This window comes from Mustela putorius, unplaced genomic scaffold (assembly GCF_011764305.1).
Source record: "Mustela putorius furo isolate JIRA1106 unplaced genomic scaffold, ASM1176430v1.1 tig00003923_pilon_pilon_pilon, whole genome shotgun sequence".
In the NCBI taxonomy this organism is placed as follows: domain Eukaryota; kingdom Metazoa; phylum Chordata; class Mammalia; order Carnivora; family Mustelidae; genus Mustela; species Mustela putorius.
In genome coordinates, this window is record NW_025422068.1 from 11,896,646 (window position 1) to 11,914,985 (window position 18,340).

An 18,340-nucleotide genomic window follows, 5' to 3' on the forward strand; every position below is an offset into this window, starting at 1 on the left:
ATCCGTTGGGGTACAGCATAGGATAGAAAGTGTCGTAATGTTTAAATATTCCACAGGTTAACACTGACACCAGCCTTCTGGCCATGCCGGTTCTATGGCCTGTTTCTCCTCATGAACCCCAGCAGAAGACAAACCGGCGGGTCCTCACAGTGGATGACTTCCCTTCCCTGAGCAAGATATGGGATAGAACCCGGGATCTGCCCCACACCAGCCTCTGGGCAGAATAAGCCAGCTGAATGAAGGAATGTAACAGACCCCTGGGAGGGACACTGAACCCTGCCGTGGGGGGGGGGGAGGGGCCTGGACTTACCCCTTCCCCCCCCAGACTCCTCCCCCTCAGAGTCCACTCAGCCATGGACTTTAGACCTGGATAAGGGGAAAGAAGCTGCGCTTTGGTGTATCTGATTTGGGATTCTGAGTTTTGGAAATGGAGTGCCAGAAGGGGGTTTGATGATCTCCAGGGGAGCAGCTGAGAGAAGAGAAGAAAGGTAAGGTTCCTGTCTCACTTCCCACTGGGTGTCTTGCTGCTCTTAGGCAGAAAATGTTGAGTGGGGCCAGTCTGGGGATGCTGCCATTTAGGAAGTGCCGGATGAGAACCCTTACTGCAATGGATACACAGGAAGCTTTATCTCTGTTTCACTCTCTTAGACTTGTTCCCGGCCTCTCTACCCAGGTAGGAGGTGTACGTTGTAAGATGTTTTGTGCGGTGGCATTTGAGAGGTTAGGCCTAAGGAGAACATGAAGAGAATTTCAGCTTCTGAGGAGAGGCTGGGTTAGACTATATATAAGGACCAACACGGAGTCAACACATGTTGGGCTAAATAAGACTCTAGGGTGGGTTACTTAGGCCGAGGCAGGCTTCCGTGTTTTGGGGGAGCTAACTGAGTGGAACTGCCTTGGGGGAGGTTAGACGATGGTCTGGATAACTTCCTAAATTGTCTCTCTTCAGATTTAGGCCATGAAACCTTATGCAGACCACAGAAAAACAGAACACAGTTAAGATCAGTTGAATTTTTGTTCTAGCTCTGACTTTCTTAGTGTGTAACCCTAGGAATATCGGTTAAGATCTGTCATGTTCTGTTCACCTGTAAGACAGGGGTACCTAGCTTTAGAGCTTCCTGACAATTCACAGGGAGCAAATGGGGGATAGATCTTGAAAAGTGTCCAGGGCCATGTGTGTGGAAAACAGTACTGTTGACATTGCTTGATAATGCTTGTGTAATTGGTACATACAAAAAAAACTCTGAATGAGGAGTTCTGTTCTTTTATTGAATTAGTGTATTGGCAAAAGCCTTGGATGTCCTCAATTAGAAGCCTGCCCTGAATGTGTCTCATCTTGTTGCTGTTAAACAATACCTGGGATCATCAAGTGGTGGAAAAAGTGCACAGGTCCTAGGAGAGCTTAGGTTGGGGATTCTGGTCCTTAGGGCTCTCTACACTTGTGATAAGTATGCCTTTTGGGGTAGCAGATTAAAGAGGGCCAAGTGTGTGGTTAGGAGGTGGAGCTCCATTTCTTGGAGTAAATTCTGGGCCTTTCTTCCTGTGCCATATCCTGGTATTCTCTCCTGCTCTTGAAGATGACAGTGTTTTGGACTTCCATCTCTTAGTCCTTTCTGTTTTTGCAGGCTGTTCCCACAAACCTGTTTATAGTTAACCATCTCACCTCCTTCCTACTCCTTCCTTGAACCCCAGTTTACTTATGCCGAAATACCTGCTTTTCTCAGTTACAACAAACAGAAAGGAGATATGTTGGCAATTTTGATAGGTGGTAGGGTATGGTGGCCTGGGGGCATGGGGCAGAAGGCTTGGCTTCTAGCATCTCTGCCTCTCAGTAGCTGTGTAACACCTGGAGCTCATATTCATTGGGGTTGGTGTAATAACTAAGATCATTTGCAAGCTGAAAATCACATTATTTATGACTTTGCTTTTTCCCCCTCCTTCCTTTCTTGCCTGCCTTTCCCCAGTGGTGAGCTGTTTCTTCTCAGGTCTGAGGCTGGCTTGGAGCAGTACCTTTCAGGCCGGGGCTCTACTTCAGAAGGTCTAGATTTCAGGGTGGCAAGTCACCTGCCCCAGCTTGGCCCACCACATTCCTAGTGCCAGTCCTTGCAAGGGCTTTCTGGTCCCAGGATCCTTTTGCAGCCCTCATCTTACCTGGAAGGCCTGCGAGTGTACAGAGTTGTGCTGTATATATATGGCGCTTTTGTTACATGAAATGTCCAGTTGGGTCACTTTTCTGTCATCACGCTGTTGTAAGAAAGAGAGAGCAGGGATTATTTCCCTAATTCAGTAGGTAAGGGGAAGCTACAGAAACTCTGAGCACAAAGGACTTGCCTCAGTGTCGAGAAGCAGATACTGTAATTGCCTGCCCAGTGCTGGGCTGCTTCTACAGCATCTGACCAAATAAGGACCATCTGGATCCTGCTGCAAACCTTCAGGGAGGGAAATTTAGTGCCTTGTCAGCAGCCTCTCTGGTAAGACATTTCCTCCCTAGATTGAACCAGAATTCCTCTCCCCTGTCATTTTTCACTGAAAGTGCTAGTCCTGTGCTCTGCCTGACCCTGTCTCAAGATAGTCTTCTCAAGACTATCTCACAGGGGTACAGGATCTCACGGCCTTCTCACAGAGGTACAGGATCTCAGACCACTTAGCCAGGAGCAGTGGTAGACTTAATCAAAAGTTGTGAATGTGTTTTAACTGAATTTATTTATACCATTGTGTCACACAAAAGGAATTGTATGTAGTTAACCAAAAGTCTCATTTCATAAACTTTGCTCACTGGTCCTTTTATTAATCTTTTCTCTTTTCTTTGATTTTGATGATCTGTGTTTCTGGGTCTCCAAGGGGAGTGTCGATGTTGGGAGAATGGGAGAGGGAAAATTAGACACAGCGCTGATTTAAAACTTTGATTTTACTTCTTCTGATAGTTTCTAGCCGAGATCTGCCTTAAGTTCAGATCATGAATTCTTTTTAAGTTGTAAGAAATTTCAGGGTATCTTGGGTATGGTTTATGGGAAGGCAATTGGAACAATTTTCATGTCCTTCTCCGTATGTCTCCAGTCCTCTTTTGGAGGTAGTGGGGGTGGACAGGATACAGTATTTTCACTTCTAAATTCTCTCTTATCTTATGATCAGATCTTCCTATTTTTTCTGTTTTTGCATACTCCAGTTTCGGTTTCATTCCCAGAATTCAGGCACCTAGCTCCTTGTTTCTGCCCTTCTTCCCCTTCCCCCTCAGCTCATGAAATCTCCATCAAAAGCCCTGGGCCTCTTTTCCCAGGTCAATGTGGCACATGTCACCCTGGCTTCTTGCCTCCTAGACCAAGTGTTTTCTTTTGTTTCCGTCCAAGAATTCAGCCCAAACCTGTTCTCTAACCAGGCTCTTTCTGCTTGGGACAGTCCTTTTGTAGCTGGGGAATTTCTACCTTTAGATATTCCTGTAAGCCTTGGAATTTCAACAAAGTAGTCATTGGGTGTTAGTTCTCATGCACAAGCAGTTCCCCATTCTTGTCCTCACTGAACTGCCTTGGATAGAGGAGGATTATTAGAGTGGGAATGTGACATCTCGTGGGCTGGTCTGCCCCATTTTTCAGCATCCTACTATGTCCTTTTCCTGGAGAGTGATTTTAGCTTCTCATATCTTGGATCTACAAACTAGTATTTCCCAACTCTTTACACTTTTAGAAATCACGGTTTTCCTTCTTACTTTGATGTGGAGTGTGAGTGTGTAGGCTTCCTGCATCCCCCAACTCCCTTCATAAGGAAAGCATAAAGAGAGGGCAGATGTGCAGCCACAGTGGCTATTGGCTAGCATATGAGTCCATGAGACCATGGTTCATAAAGTCAGCTCAGCTGGAAACCTTGAAGACACACATAGTACAGTCTCAGTGAGGTGTCAGCTCTTTTCACTCTGCCCCTTCAGAGCTAGGCTCCAGGTGCTTCTTCCATAATTTCCTTGCTGCCCCAGTGTGCACCTGTCATGCTGGACACACAGCCATCTCGGTGTATTTTCACTCAAGGGTGTGTAAGAGGAAGGAATGAGTGCAGGAATGCCTGGGTCTAAAACCTGGCCATGCCCCTCACTAGGGCTTGTGACCTTCAACCAGTTGGCACTTAACCTGAAATTCACACTGCCTTGGACAGAGTTTGCCCCCCTTCTGTAGAATGCGATGATAATGCACACTCTGCAGAGCTGTTGGGAAAGTTCTACATGTGGAGGCCTCTGTGCAACTGGTTTATTTCCTTAGCCCCTGGTGGGGGTGGGGGCTTTAGGGCATACTCTGCCCCTTTTTTTTGGGGGGGGGTCTGGAACCCTTCATAATTCCTGGTTTCATGTAGAAACACGTTAGTGAGCGAAAGCAGTCAGTAACCCCACACTGCTAAGTTCCTGCCAGCGGTGTGCGGTGTGGAACACAGGAGGGAAGTGGATTGGGGAAGGGCCTGGAGCCCCATCACTTGGTGGGGCTGGCCCTAGACTGGGTGTGCGTGAGTAGCCAGGAGCTCTCAGTGCCCCACCCTCAGTCCCAGGTACAGACATCGGGGCTTTTCTAGGGCTCCCTCACCCCCTTTCACAGGGCTTCCACAAAATTCTGAGATGAAGTCCTGTATTCCTTAGGTCTCATGGTTCTTATCCCTGGGACAGGTCTGTCCTCTGCTCCTGTACTCAGAGTGAACAGCTCTCATTCCCCACCTCGAAAGAAAAAAAAACAAAGTATTAAAAAAAAAAGAAAGAAAGAAGAAAACAGTTGCCCCCCCCCCCACCCCTTCTGGCAGCAGGTGTTTCCTCTCTGGCTTCTTTTTTGGCACCTTGGTTCTTGTTCTCACATCCCCGCACCCCGGGGTCCCTCTGTTGCCCCGCCCCCCCCCGGAAGCTAGACTTTAGCGGGTTGATGAGCGCTGTCCGCACGACGTCGGCCTTGGATTTGGTGGACTTTGGTGGACGCACCGTCCGGCTGCCAGGCCTACCTGAGGCCGGACTGACCCCATCCCCTCTGTGGGCTCCAGGCGCTGGGGCTGGGGGCGACGAGGCTCCCAAAGACTCCTCGGGACGGGTTGAGTGTGCGAGTGGGGTCGGGATCGTGAGCCAGGAAGGGCACTGTTTAGGCGCTTCAGCACCGCGCGTCCCGAAGTTCCGAACCCCGGAAACTTGGGACGCCCGGCCGGCGGGGTTGGCCCAGTCGGGCCGAGGGGCGGGCCCGGGACGCAGGGGCCCTGGCGAGGTTGGCCGGCCCCGCCCCTCGGCCCTCCCCGCCCCGCCCCCGCTGGGGAAGGGCCACGTTGCTCGGCTGGCGGGCCGGCCCGGCGCGAGTAGGAAGGGCCGGCTGGGAGCGGGGCGCCGGCATCCGCGCGAGCGCGGGCAACGCGCCCCGGGGCGGCCGCTTTCGGGGCCGGGAGGTCGGGAGGACCTGGTGAGTAGGGCCCAGAGCGCCGGCGTCCGTCGGCTGGGTGGCCGGCCCTGGGGAGGGGACGGGGGTCGGGCTGAAGGAGGCCCCGCGGAGCGGAGAGGGCGCTCCGAGGCTCGGGTCCCGGCGCGGGAGGCGGCGGCTGTCTGAGCGCTTCGCGGCCCCGGGCGGCCCTGGCGGGAAGGGCTCGGCCTGGCGCGGGTTTGGCCGCGCGGCGCTCGCGAGCCGGGAAGGGGAACTCCGCGCTCGGTTTTCTGAACCCCGGGCCTCCAGCTGCTGGAGAGCGCGGCCGGGCTCCGCGGGCGGGAGGCGGTTGTGAAACGCGTTGGCGGGGCGTCCGTGGGTGCGGGGCCGGGGAGGCGGGGAGCGGGGAGGGGAGGTGGCCTTTCCCCAGACCCATCCCAGCGTCCTTCCACGGGCTACTGGGGTTCCTCCTCCTCAGCCGCGAGGAGGAGTGACTCCATGTGAAAAATATGTAGACGGGAAAGAAAACTTTCACCACCTGTTAGCCAGCGTGTATGGGGTCGGGGTCCCGGACCCGTGCGGGGCCCCATCTCAGAAGCCGGAGCGGGGTGGGGGGGCTGTGTGGCCCGCTGATCCGCTTTCGGACTGACCCGTTGAACCCAGGGTGAGAGGCTCCACCTCGGTCAACCCTTGCCCCTGAGGCCTGTTTAATGACTCTTTGCTTTAGGTCATCGCTGGCTGAGGGACCAGCTTTGTTTTCTGTCGTTTGTCACAGTTTTCAGACCTCGGAGCCTTTTCTCCTAGACGCTCACATCCCCCCAGTCTGCCTCCCATGGTGAATCACCCCCATCTGACCCCATTGCGGGAGACTGTTGAGCTCTTCTGGATTCCTGCCTGTGTCCTGTTGTCAGAGTCAGACTGCACTGTAGTCATGGTTAACCTCGGTGCCATATGTGACACCTTGAGCTCACTTCCTGTTTGGGACATTGGGGAAGTAGTCGCTGTCCTTTTCATCATCAGAAACCAGGGAACCTGCGGAAGATCCAAATCGATTATTTTTTTGTTCAAATAAGTGAACCAAGGCACAAGTGGGTCAGGGGACTTGCCCAAGGTTACCTGGTTTCCCAGGCCTTCAGGCTTTTTGCTGCACTAACATCATGCTTCCTCTTAGTCTCTTCTTTTTCAGGATGAATAACCTGCGTGCCTTCCTCCTAGGTCTTACTCTGTAAGCTCTTGAATTATTTAGTGTATTTTCCCTGACTCCTTTTCATTTCTTCCGTCCTTGTGAAAGTATGGAGACTGATACTTGATTCAGGAGTCTAGCAGAGGTCCAATAATGAACGAGAAAGTAATTCCGTTAGGTCTCCATTATCTGAGGTGTATTCTGTGCTTTAGGTTTTTTAGGCAGTGCATTTTAACCTGGTAAGACAAAGGTAGAAGGGAAAGCCTGTCAATATTACTTTAACTCCCATACTTTTTGAAGCTAAGTATGACTTCTCCATTATTGCTCATGAAGGGAAGTCAACTATTTGGTGTTCTCTTACTGTGTAAAAAGTAGTTTTGCCGGAGAGGGGGGAGCTGGCTGCAGAATACCATGGAATCAGGGTGGTGGAAAGGGATCACAGCTTCTAGGTAGTCCTTCAGGGGAAGAAACTGAGACCCACAGGAGTTGGTGGGACCTCCTCAGAGCTTCCTGGGTTTTGCTGAGGGTTCACACTAAAAATGCTCACTCTTCATCTTCCACCACAGTGCTGATGTCTTTGTACTTGGTGGTGTGGATCAGCTGTGTCACTTCCCTAAAGGAGTGTAAAGACTAGCAAATCACAACTAGGTTTGAATCTGCGACTTGCAGGCAAATGTCATTAATTGCAGAACATCAGGAGCTTATGTCAGGGTTAAGGACTATCGTTCTATTTTAGTAAAGGAAGGTGTGGCAGATTATATTTTCCCCAAATGGTCACTCCATAAATATCCCATTCCACTTTTTGTTACAATTGCACATTGTTCTCCCCCCAGGAGTGGTGGGATCTGTGGTTTTTCTCCCTTTGAGTGTGGGCAGACACTTATGATTCCTCTGACTTATGAGTAAAATACGGAAGTGATCCCAGGCTGGATTATAAAAAGGATACCTGGCTTACTCTTTTTCTCGGGACACTCATCTTCGGAATCCAGCCGTCAAGTTCAAAGGAAACCCAGGCCATGTGAAGAGGCTACGTGCAGGGCGTTGCAGCCAGAACTTCATCTAACCGTGCTAACATCAACCTGCAGACATGTGCCTGAATATGCCTTTGAGGGAGAGTTCCCCTCCACCCATCCCCAGCGTTCCAGCCTTCAGCTGAGGTCCCAGACATCATGGAGCAGAAGCAGGTCATTCCCCTCTGCCCCACAGTCCAAATTCCTGTCCTGTTGAAACTGTGAGAGAGAGTAAATGATTGCTGTTGAACATTAAATGTTTTTATTGTTCAATAATAGCTGTTGATGAGGAAGGGAATAGCAGTAGAGGCAAACCCTCAGATTTTGGACTTGGGGCTCTGAGCCGGAGGACAGGAGGAGCACGTGCTGTGCTTAGATTCTGTCCTACTCGTTATTTCAGGTACTTACTGCTCTATCACACATCACCTCAAAACCTAACGGTCTGAAACAGCAGAAGCATTTTATTCCTATCTTAGCTTGTGGTTCTTCCTCATGGTCATTCCTGCGGTTGCAGTCCAGTGTGGCCAGGGCTGGGATCATCCAAAAGCCCTCCTCCCATGTCTAGTGGTTGGTGCTTGCTGTTGGCTAGAACTTTAGCTTGTGAGCTAAGGGTCGTGAGCTGGAACACCTGCAGGTGTCCTGTTCATGTGGCTTGGGCTTCCAGCCTCTGTGGCTGCAGTCAAAGAGCATGCATCTCAGGAGCAACAGGTGGAAATTGCATTGCCTTTTGTGGACAGGTTTTGCAATTCATGCATGGTCACTTCCTCCGTAGCCACAGATCAAAGAGGGAACACAGACCTCACATCCCCCACCTCTAGTGGGAGAAATGGCATTACGTTCTTGTAAGAAGAGCATGTGGGATGGGATGTGTGATGATCTTCTTTGGAAAAGCACTGTCATGCTGCTGGTTTGGTCTTCTTTCTCCCCGATTTAGCTAATAATGCAAGCAGTCTGCCAGCTAGCCACTTGGACTCCGTAATGTGCGTCAAGCACTGTAATAGGGTTAAGGGTCATAGAGCTTTCCCCCTAAGGAATAAGGTGAGAACCACATAAGCACAGCCACAGATTCTGTTACACTGTGGAGGGGAGAAACAGGAGGAGGGGAGAGAGTGGCTTGAGGGTAGTTGCGGGAAGGCCTAGCTCTGGCAGTGGTGCTGTGGAAGGATTTGCTGACCTGGGCTGTAAAGGATTTGCAGGTGCCCACAGTGTGGGTCCACAGGTGATGTTTTGGGATGAAGGAACAGCCAGAGCAAAGACTGCAGCATGTAAGTAAGTGTACTCATTAGGGGAAATAAGTAGCTTGCTGACACCAGAGAATGGGGTTCAGAGGCTAGTGGTTGGAGGTGAGCTTGAAAAAGGATATTTGAATTAATTTCTTCTGAAGGCCTTGTGTGTCATGATGAAGTTGAGTTTTATCCTGTAGGCAGTGGTAGCTAGCCCCTGATGGTTTTTTACGGCAGACTGGTGGTGTGACCAGCTGTGCATTTTAAGAAAGAAGGGTGCTCTGTTGTTGTTGGGAAGGTTGCTTAGAGGGATAGCGATAGGTAGATGAGCTACATACATCAGAAGTTCAGGCTTAAAGCAGTATGGCATAAGCAAAGAGAGTTCAAGGGACTGGCATGAATGAGTAACTGTCTCTTCGATTTTCAGAATTGTGAAATGCTTGGAGCTGGATATGTTTCAGAATTTAAAATTATTTTGGATTTTAAAAAGATAATCTGGTGCATTTATGATGTAGTGTAAAGTGTGGAACCACACAATAATCCAGCATCTTGACTTCTGTGGCAAATATATAGTCACACTAAATGGATAATAAATACTATAAATAGCCTTATATTAGATCACATCAGATTTCACCAAAGGTTTTACTGCCATATGAGTGAAGGAAACTTCTCTTTGTCAGTGCTTTCTGGGCTTGGGGATTGTAGGTAAGGGATTGTGGGTGAGTGGCATCCATACAGAAGTCACTTTTTAGGTCATTAGCAAATCTCAAGTCAAGGATCCTAGCACAACAGCTTGGATGCACTGGGGGAGCTGGTCCCCGTCCTTGAATAGCTTGTAGCCCTGGGGATTTAAAAGATCTTGAGCAAGAAGTTGCACTGATGTCAGTGATGGTGAAGGGGAGGTAGACTTCACATTGTCTGACTTCTTCCCTGGCAGAGACATGAGGGCACACCAAGTGAAGGAGGGAGGGAAGAAGACACCCGGCATACAGGCTCATGCGAAGGCCTTGAGGCAGGCTCAGGTGTTTGTAGCCCAGAAGGATCTAGTAGAGTGGAGCATAGAGAGCCAGCTAGAGAGGGGACAGAGGAAGGACTGGCTAGCATCTATGTCACAGATGGGCACTATTCTAAACACCTGATGTAGATATCTCACCCAGGCTTTTTAGCAGTCCAGTGATGTATTCTATTATGATTTCTGTCTTAGAGGTGAGAAGATTGAGTTTTCAGAGATGTGAAAAAATGTGGGATGGTGCCAAGCATTTGTTTGGCTTGCCCTTGTTAATCCTGACGGTAGGAACGAGAGCCGCACGTCCTCAATGAACTGGTTGGCTTGCCGGCCAAAGGCTTGACTGGCCTTTGGGGCTTCATCATCCCTCAGACACAGCCATCCGCTGGAGAGCACAGGTGCTTGTGTTCATTAACTTCCATTTAGAAAGGAGGATCCTGTCCCAGAGAGTGTGTGAGGAAGCAGTGGGAAATGGCACTGGGACTCTGGATGAGTCTGTGTAGAGAAGCAGTGGGGCTTGGGAATAGACATGTTGTGTTCTCTGCAGAAAGAAGAGCAAGTTCAGTGACACAGTTTAGCAAAAAGTGGTCATGGTCTGGAGAATGAGGGCCTGAGCGTTAAGGTAGAGGCCTGGGCTGGACTGGGACAGCTGTTTCCTTTGGGCCATCCGGCCATGCCTGATGGTTACAGACCTGCTTGGAGTCCAGTCCTGAGAGACTGACAAGAGTGCTCTGAACTGCATGGCTTAGAAGGATGGGTGCATGGGGGAGTGGGGGGCCTGCTTCAGGGCTTCTGGAAGTAGATGTGGGCCACCTAGTTCTAATATCTGGAGGAGAGTGAAGGCTTTTACATGTCATCTGCAGGGCAGAGAGGATGTGGTCCCCTGGGTTTTGCCACCAGTCTGAAGAGCTTCCTGGTCTGAGATGGTTCATCAGTAAGTCAGAGACAGGTCTGCTTCTCCAGCCTTGAAGTAGCTTAGGATATGGGGGTCAGTCTCTTTTGTCCTTCTGCCATCCCTTTATCTCAAGACTTTTCCTGCCCAGTCAGTTAGGAGGCAGGAATTTGGGAGATAAGAAATCCTGACGAGGAGATTAGAGGGAATGGTTATCAACGACCATATCCTGAGGCAGAGTGAGAAAGAAACTGCAAATCTATTCTCTCTCTCTCCTAGGAAACTCTGATTTGTGTATGAGCATTGATAACACGGGAATTTAATGACACAGTAAAGTGGAAATGGACTTGAGTTTTCTGAGGAAGACTGGTGCTGTGGAGTTGTCGGGGTGGATGGTTTCTCAAAGGAAGATAGGTGGTGGTGCTGCTAGCAGAGGCTGGAGGAGTCTCCCCAGGAGGGAGACCGAATCCAGGTTCCTCTAGAGATCCTTCTGGATCAACACTTTGATCTTTTGACCCTGGATCTGCCTGCCCAAGAGTCCGGAAGTGCAGATATGAGATCTGGAACCTGAGATTTTGGTGGCGGTGAGGCAGAGGGTAACTGGCAGAGCAGTGGGCACAAGAGGGCACATACCTGAAGCTTTAGGGTGTGAAAAGTGGGACCAGGAGTAGAAGGGCCAGGGAGAGAGTTGAATTGTCAATAATGTCAGCTGTCTGGAAACTGGATGGTATGGTAGATCTTTCAAGTAGTGGGTTCTAGTTGGGTAAGAGGGCTGGTAGGACCATGCCTTTTTCTTGTAAGATGTGTGTCCTAGTCCCTTCCCAGAGCTTGGCGGACAGCAGGTATGTGCCATGGGTGTTTAAGGAGTTCAGGACAAATGGATTGCTTCAGTTACCCCCACTGATGTGCCTAACTGGGGCTATATTGGACAAAGTTAGTCAAAACTGTGGACGACATTCCCATGTTGATTTTAAGAAACTTTACTTGGAAATTTCAATTTGCAAAAAAGATCAAGAATTAGAATGGTGTAAGGAAACTCATTCCATTACTCAGATTCACCTATTAGCATTTTGCCACATTTTCTCTCTCTCTGTATACATGATACTTTTTTTTCTGAGCCTTTTGAGAAGTTGCATCTTTCATGGCTCTTTACTCCTAATTACTTCAGTCTGAATTAGCTAAGAATTGGGATTTTATTTTCCATAAGCACAGTATGGTTATTTGTCAGTCCGCATTGGTACTTAATTGACTATCTACATTTCAGTTTTGTAATTTGACCAAATAATGTCATTTTTTAAATAAAAAGTTTTATTGAGGTACAATTGACATAAAGGGCACATATTTAAAATGTACAGTATTATAAGTCTGTAAGTATATATACACCCATGAAGCTGTTACCCCAGTCAAGATAATAGCAAACTTTCCAACTGTCCCTTTGTAATACCTCCCCTCACTGTCCTTACCGCCTCCATGCCTAGGCAACCACTCTGCATTCTGTCACTCTAGGTTACATTGTATTTTCTGGAGATTTATGTATGTGGAATCAGTGTATGTGCTCTTCTTTCCATCTTTCACATATCACTAGATTATTTTGAGATTCACCCATGTGTTATATCAGTAGTTTATGCCGTTGAGTATTACTCCGCTTTATAGGTAAGCCCAATTTGTTTATCCATATTCCTCTGTGGATGGGCATTGGGTTTTTCCCAGTTTGTGGTGATTTTTGAATAAAGCTGTGATAAACATTCCAGATAGTTTTGCATGGACGTATGTTTTTATTCCTCTTCAGTATATGTCTAAGAGTGGACTTGGTAACTCTCTGTTTAGCATTTGACAAACTACCAAACTGCTGTAAAAGGACATTAGTTTCATACCTTACACCATATACAAAAATTAACTGAAAATGAACTATAAACCTAAATGTAAAACCTGAAAGGGGAAAGATATGTGTGATTTTGGCAAAGATTCCTTAGATACAGTGTGAAAAGCATGATCCATAAAAGATGAAACCCTTGATAATTGAATATCATTAAAATTAAGAACTTCTGCTTTTCATTTGACACTCTTAAGAGGACAACTGTTTGAACTTTTGCATCTGATGAGTGAGAAAATTTTATCTTAGTATAGTTCAGTTTGCATTTTTCTTATTTTAAGTGAAATTGATTATCTTTTAATATGTCTAAGGACCATTTCAGTGTCTTTTTGTGTTTTGGCTTTTTATCCCCTCAGTTTAAAAGTTCATTGTATTGGCTTTATATTTGTATGTTTATTACAAATATTCTCTCCAGTTTGTCTTTTAACTTGGCTAATGGTGTTTATATCATGCAAAAGTGTTTTTACTTATTACTCCCTCTCAATTTTGAATCAAACTTAGAAAGCCTTTCTCTGTACCCAGGTTATAGAGGAATTGACCCATATTTTCTTCTAGCAGTTACATAGTTATATTTATTCTATTTAGTTCTCTAATCCACTTGGAAGTTATTCTTCTGTACAGCTCTAATTTTGTCTTTCCAAATAGCTATATAGTTGTTATAACAACTAGTAAAACCATTTTTTTGTCCTAGTAATTTTAAATATCACCTGTATCATATTATCAGATTTCTACGTGAATTTGTGTCTATTTTCTGTAGTTGAAATTATATTCCTTTGGATGATTGGTTTATTTGTGTACTAATATCACATAGTTTTATTTATAGAAGATTTGTAATATGTAGTACTTTAGTGGATGGTAGGGCTAGTCCCTCTTTCACATCTTAATTATTTTCCTAGATGATCTTGTATGTTTATTTTTTTCATTTTTTAAAAAATTTAATTTCAGGTAGCCAACATATGGCTACATCATTGATTCTTGATATAATGTTCAGGATTCATTAATTGCATGTAACACCCAGTGCCCATTAGTGTCACTTTGGCTCCCAAAAACCGTATTTTTATTGAGATTTCTGAGGATGCAGAAATGTCCTAAGAACAAGGATATGTAAGTCCTCTTTTGTGTCTTTCAAGAACCATAGTCTTTTTCATAGAGGTTTTGAATATTTCTTGTTAAGTTTGTTCTTACATAGCTTATCATTTTTATGGCTGCTGTAAATAGGGTCTTCTCAGCCATTGTGACTTGTAATGAGTTTATTATTTGTGGATATGAAGGCTATTGATTTGTGCAGGTTACTTTTTATATCCTGCTACTTTGCTCAATTCCTCAGTTGTCTGGATTTGTTTTATCATTAATTCTCTTAGAGTTTCCCACGCATATTCTTATAGTATCAACAAATAAAGATAGTCTTGCTTCCTTTGCAACTTCTGCCTTTGTCTTCTGTAGTCCATTCACATTGGCTGATCCCTGCAACTGAAGGTTAAATAGTCATATGGATGGTGGGCAGCTTGGCTTTGCCCCTGACCCTTGTGAGAATGCCCCCAGTGCTTCCTTACTGGGTAAGGTCTGGCTTTATCTTAAAGGTGCAATATTAGAGTTTTTATTTTTATTTTTTAAAAGTTTTATTTATTTATTTATTTGAGAGAGAGGAAAAAAACATGGTCTTGTGAGCTGGCAGAGGGAGAGAAACTGTAGCAGACTCCCGGCTGAGCCCAGAGCCCCTGTGTGCACTGTCTCAGGACCCTGAGATCTTGACCAGAGCTGAGAGCAAGGGTCATCGCTCAACTGACTAAGCCACCCAGGTGCCACTGACATTAGAGTTTTAAAAGCAGTAATCTGGGGCGCCTGGGTGGCTCAGTGGGTTAAAGCCTCTGCCTTTGGCTCAGGTCATGATCCCAGGGTTCTGGGATCGAGCCTTGCATCAGGCTCTCTGCTTAGCAGAGAGCCTGCTTCCCTTCCTCTCTCTCTGCCAGCCTCTCCGCCTACTTGTGATCTCTGTCAAATGAATAAATAAAACCTTAAAAAAAAAAAAAAGCAGGGACGCCTGGGTGGCTCAGTTGGTTAAGCAGCTGCCTTCGGCTCAGGTCATGATCCCAGCGTCCTGGGATCGAGTCCCACATCGGGCTCCTTGCTCCGCAGGGAGCCTGCTTCTCCCTCTGACTCTGCCTTCCACTCTGTCTGCCTGTGCTCGCTCTCACTCGCTCTCTCTCTCTGACAAATAAATAAATAAAATCTTTAAAAAAAAAAAAAGCAGTAATCTTTGAGCAGTGGGGGACAGGTGGTCTCATGTCCAGCCCTGCCCCTGAACTCTGAATGGAAGATAAGACAGAAGGGTGTCAGGTATGGCAGGGAAAAAAGGAGGATTCTCTTGCTTCCTCCTCTGCAACATCACTCTCTACTTCCCCTTCACACCACATTGCTTTCTGAGGACTCATGGACTCACTGCGGAGTGGTGGGAGTATGGTATCCTGTCCCATAGGCAGTGCTTTTCTGAGGGAGCTCTGGGTCAGCCTCCCGGCCTCCCTTCACCCAGCGCGCCTCGTGCCTCTGTGATGAAGGCTGGTTTTCTGTGTCCTCTCCGCAGGTGCATGGCTGCTTCCTAGCCCCGCAGTAGGCGAGCCCCGGGCAGCCCCGGGCCCCACCCCGGCGGGCCTCCCCTGCGGGGGCCAGGATGCTGAAGAAGCAGTCCGCAGGGCTGGTGCTGTGGGGTGCCGTCCTCTTCGTGGCCTGGAACGCCCTGCTGCTGCTCTTCTTCTGGACGCGCCCGGCGCCTGGCAGGCTGCCCTCGGACAGCGCTCTCGAGGAGGACCCAGCTGGCCTCACACGTGAGGTGATCCGCCTGGCCGAGGACGCTGAGGCCGAGCTGGAGCGGCAGCGGGGGCTGCTGCAGCAGATCCGTGAGCACCATGCTCGCTGGAGCCGGCGGTGGCGGGCGCCCTCGGTCGCCCCGCCCGGGCCGCCGCGCCCGCCCGCGTCCACCGCGCCTGCCGTGATCCCCATCCTGGTCATCGCGTGTGACCGCAGCACAGTGCGGCGCTGCCTGGACAAGCTGCTGCACTACCGGCCGTCGGCGGAGCTCTTCCCCATCATCGTCAGCCAGGACTGCGGGCACGAAGAGACTGCACGAGTCATCGCCTCGTACGGCAGCGCCGTCACACACATTCGGCAGCCGGACCTGAGCAGCATCGCCGTGCCCCCCGACCACCGCAAGTTCCAGGGCTACTACAAGATCGCGCGCCACTACCGCTGGGCACTGGGCCAGGTGTTCCGCAGCTTCCAGTTCGCGGCCGCCGTGGTGGTGGAGGACGACCTGGAGGTGGCCCCGGACTTCTTCGAGTACTTCCAGGCCACCTACCCGCTGCTGCGCGCCGACCCGTCCCTCTGGTGCGTGTCGGCCTGGAACGACAACGGCAAGGAGCAGATGGTGGACGCCGGCAAGCCCGAGCTGCTCTACCGCACCGACTTCTTCCCGGGCCTCGGCTGGCTGCTGCTGGCCGAGCTCTGGGCCGAGCTGGAGCCCAAGTGGCCACGGGCCTTCTGGGATGATTGGATGCGCCGGCCGGAGCAGCGGCAGGGCCGGGCCTGCGTGCGCCCCGAGATCTCCAGAACGATGACCTTTGGCCGCAAGGGCGTCAGCCACGGGCAGTTCTTCGACCAGCATCTCAAGTTCATCAAGCTGAACCAGCACTTCGTGCCCTTCACCCAGCTGGACCTATCCTACCTGCGACAGGAGACCTACGACAGAGTTTTCCTGGCCCGCGTCTACGCGGCGCCCCTGCTGCAGGTGGAGAAGGTGAGGACCAGTGAGCGCAGCGAGCTGGGGGAGGTGCGTGTGCAGTACACCGGCAGGGACAGCTTCAAGGCCTTTGCGAAAGCCTTGGGTGTCATGGACGACCTCAAGTCTGGCGTCCCCAGGGCCGGCTACCGGGGCATCGTCAGCTTCCTGTTCCGGGGCCGCCGTGTTCACCTGGCCCCCCCGCAGACCTGGGAGGGCTACGATCCGAGCTGGAATTAGCTGCTGCGCCTGTCCGCCCTTCTCCTGCTGGGCTCCTTCCTCGCTGCTTGGTGGGCTGAGACAGACGGAGCCCCTGGGCTGCATCGTCTTCTCTGTGTCTCTTTTGGGTACATTCCTTTTCTTTCTTTTTCTTTTTCTTTTTTTGAATGGCATTCGAGAGCACAGAGGATGAGATGAGGGTTATTCTCCTGTTCTCAAGGGGGTCAAATCAGGGGAACCTTGGTGGGGGTATGTTGGGTGGTATTAGCAGGAAGCCGCTGTGTGGCAGGGAGAGACTTGGGCATGTTGGGGCCACAGACTCCCACGTTCCAGTTTTTCTCAGAGCATCTGCTGAGGTGGGCAGCTTTAGCTGTCTTGACCAGCTCTCTTTCTCTTGTCCTGCCTCTTCTAGCCAGGGTGTGGGCTCACCTCCTGTATCTGCTCCCCATTCCCACCTTCCCCCAGTTGAAGGGGTTGTTGGGTTCTTTGCAAAGGGGACTTACCTGTGGCCAGAGTGAGACTAACCAAAGGGGTGTCATCATCAGAGTCTGGGTGGAGCTCTTGGGCTTTCAGGGTTTACTGCTGCCCACCCCTGTTTCTCTTCTGCCCCTCTCCTAATCCTGACCTCCTCTCTGCTCTTCTTTCCTTGCAGCTTAGCAGTGTGTGATTCTAAGATGAGAAGTGGAAAGGGAAAGCCAGACTTCTCCTCAGCTTATCCACAGAAGTTGGGGTGGGAGGAGCGGAGAATGTGGTAGGGAGAAAGCCTTGGTGTGCTGGGACATGCCTCCCTCATCCTGCCTCAAAGAAACAGACTCTGTTCCTGGATTCCTGGCCTTTCTAAAAATTGACCCCTTTCCTGTTTTAGTAGGAGGTTTCATGCTGGCTTTCTGGAAGACAGATTAGCTCCTTGTGTCCTTTTTCCCATGGGGTTTGGGACACAGGCCCCTCTCTGAAGGTTGAGGCCTCAGGTGGCCCTCTCAGGGTGAGGTGGAAAGATAGCTCTTGCCTCCCTCCCCTGTCCACCGGGCATTCCCCTGTCTGCTCCGATTGCGGTGAGGATGGCAGGTTGGAGAGCGATGTATGTGTGTTTGCTTCTGGCCTGACCTCAGTTCATGGAAGAAAATTGAAGCTACAGAATTATTTTCAAAAATAAAGGCTGAATTGTCTGAAAAACTGTGTGCATGTGTTTGTGTCCTTGAACAGGAAGGAGCTGAAGGGTAGAGGAAGAAGGAAAAAGAAGGAAGGACAACAGCTGAGGGAAGGGCCTGGAAGGCAAGAGGAAGTGGATCAGCTAAAACAAGGAAAGCAGATGACCAGAAGATGGGAGCTGGGAGGGGCTGGGTGTGAAAGAAAGGCCATACGTGGGGGTAGGGGTGGGAGAGGAGGTGCAGGGGTGGAGCGGGTTAGTCCAAGGTTACAGTACTGTGTTGCTCATCTCTGAAGTTGTGCTGTGAGCCGTTGGTGGACTTGAGCTTGCTGTAAGGCTGAAGACCTGGTCTGAGAGGACCCAGGCAGTCCCTCACAAAGTGGGTGCTATGTGCTGGGTGCCCCATTTCCTGGGCCTGCCCCCAAGCTCCAACATGCAGTCCTGATACCAGGGCAAGCTCTGTCAGGGAGAGGCACTCAGAGTCCTGACAGTGGTGATCCCAGTGAGAATGCTTTTGTCCTGCCATCTACAACACACACACACAGCTGGCAAGCATGTCCCGAGACTTTGAATCATGGGAAGCACATGCCGCGAGTTTCTGTTCTCTTCCTTCTTTTTTTGATGATTCACTAGTGCGTTTGACAACCCTGGG

General features: G+C 49.5%; 1 protein-coding gene across 3 annotated transcripts; it reads left to right on the top strand.

Moving 5' to 3' along the window:
* Nucleotides 1-225: 225 nt before the first annotated feature.
* Nucleotides 226-17,714, top strand: MGAT1 (alpha-1,3-mannosyl-glycoprotein 2-beta-N-acetylglucosaminyltransferase). 3 transcript variants are annotated; one of them, XM_045069281.1, is made up of 3 exons: nucleotides 226-488; nucleotides 7,536-7,730; nucleotides 15,132-17,714. In XM_045069281.1, exon 3 carries the CDS (start codon nucleotides 15,219-15,221, stop codon nucleotides 16,560-16,562), a length of 1,344 nt encoding a protein of 447 aa, XP_044925216.1. In that variant the 5' UTR covers nucleotides 226-488; nucleotides 7,536-7,730; nucleotides 15,132-15,218; the 3' UTR covers nucleotides 16,563-17,714. The 3 variants fall into 3 exon arrangements, with proteins under 3 accessions (XP_044925216.1, XP_004780273.1, XP_004780278.1); XM_004780216.3 differs by lacking the exon at nucleotides 7,536-7,730; XM_004780221.2 differs by lacking the exons at nucleotides 226-488; nucleotides 7,536-7,730 and adding an exon at nucleotides 5,252-5,405.
* The last annotated feature ends 626 nt before the right edge of the window (nucleotides 17,715-18,340 follow it).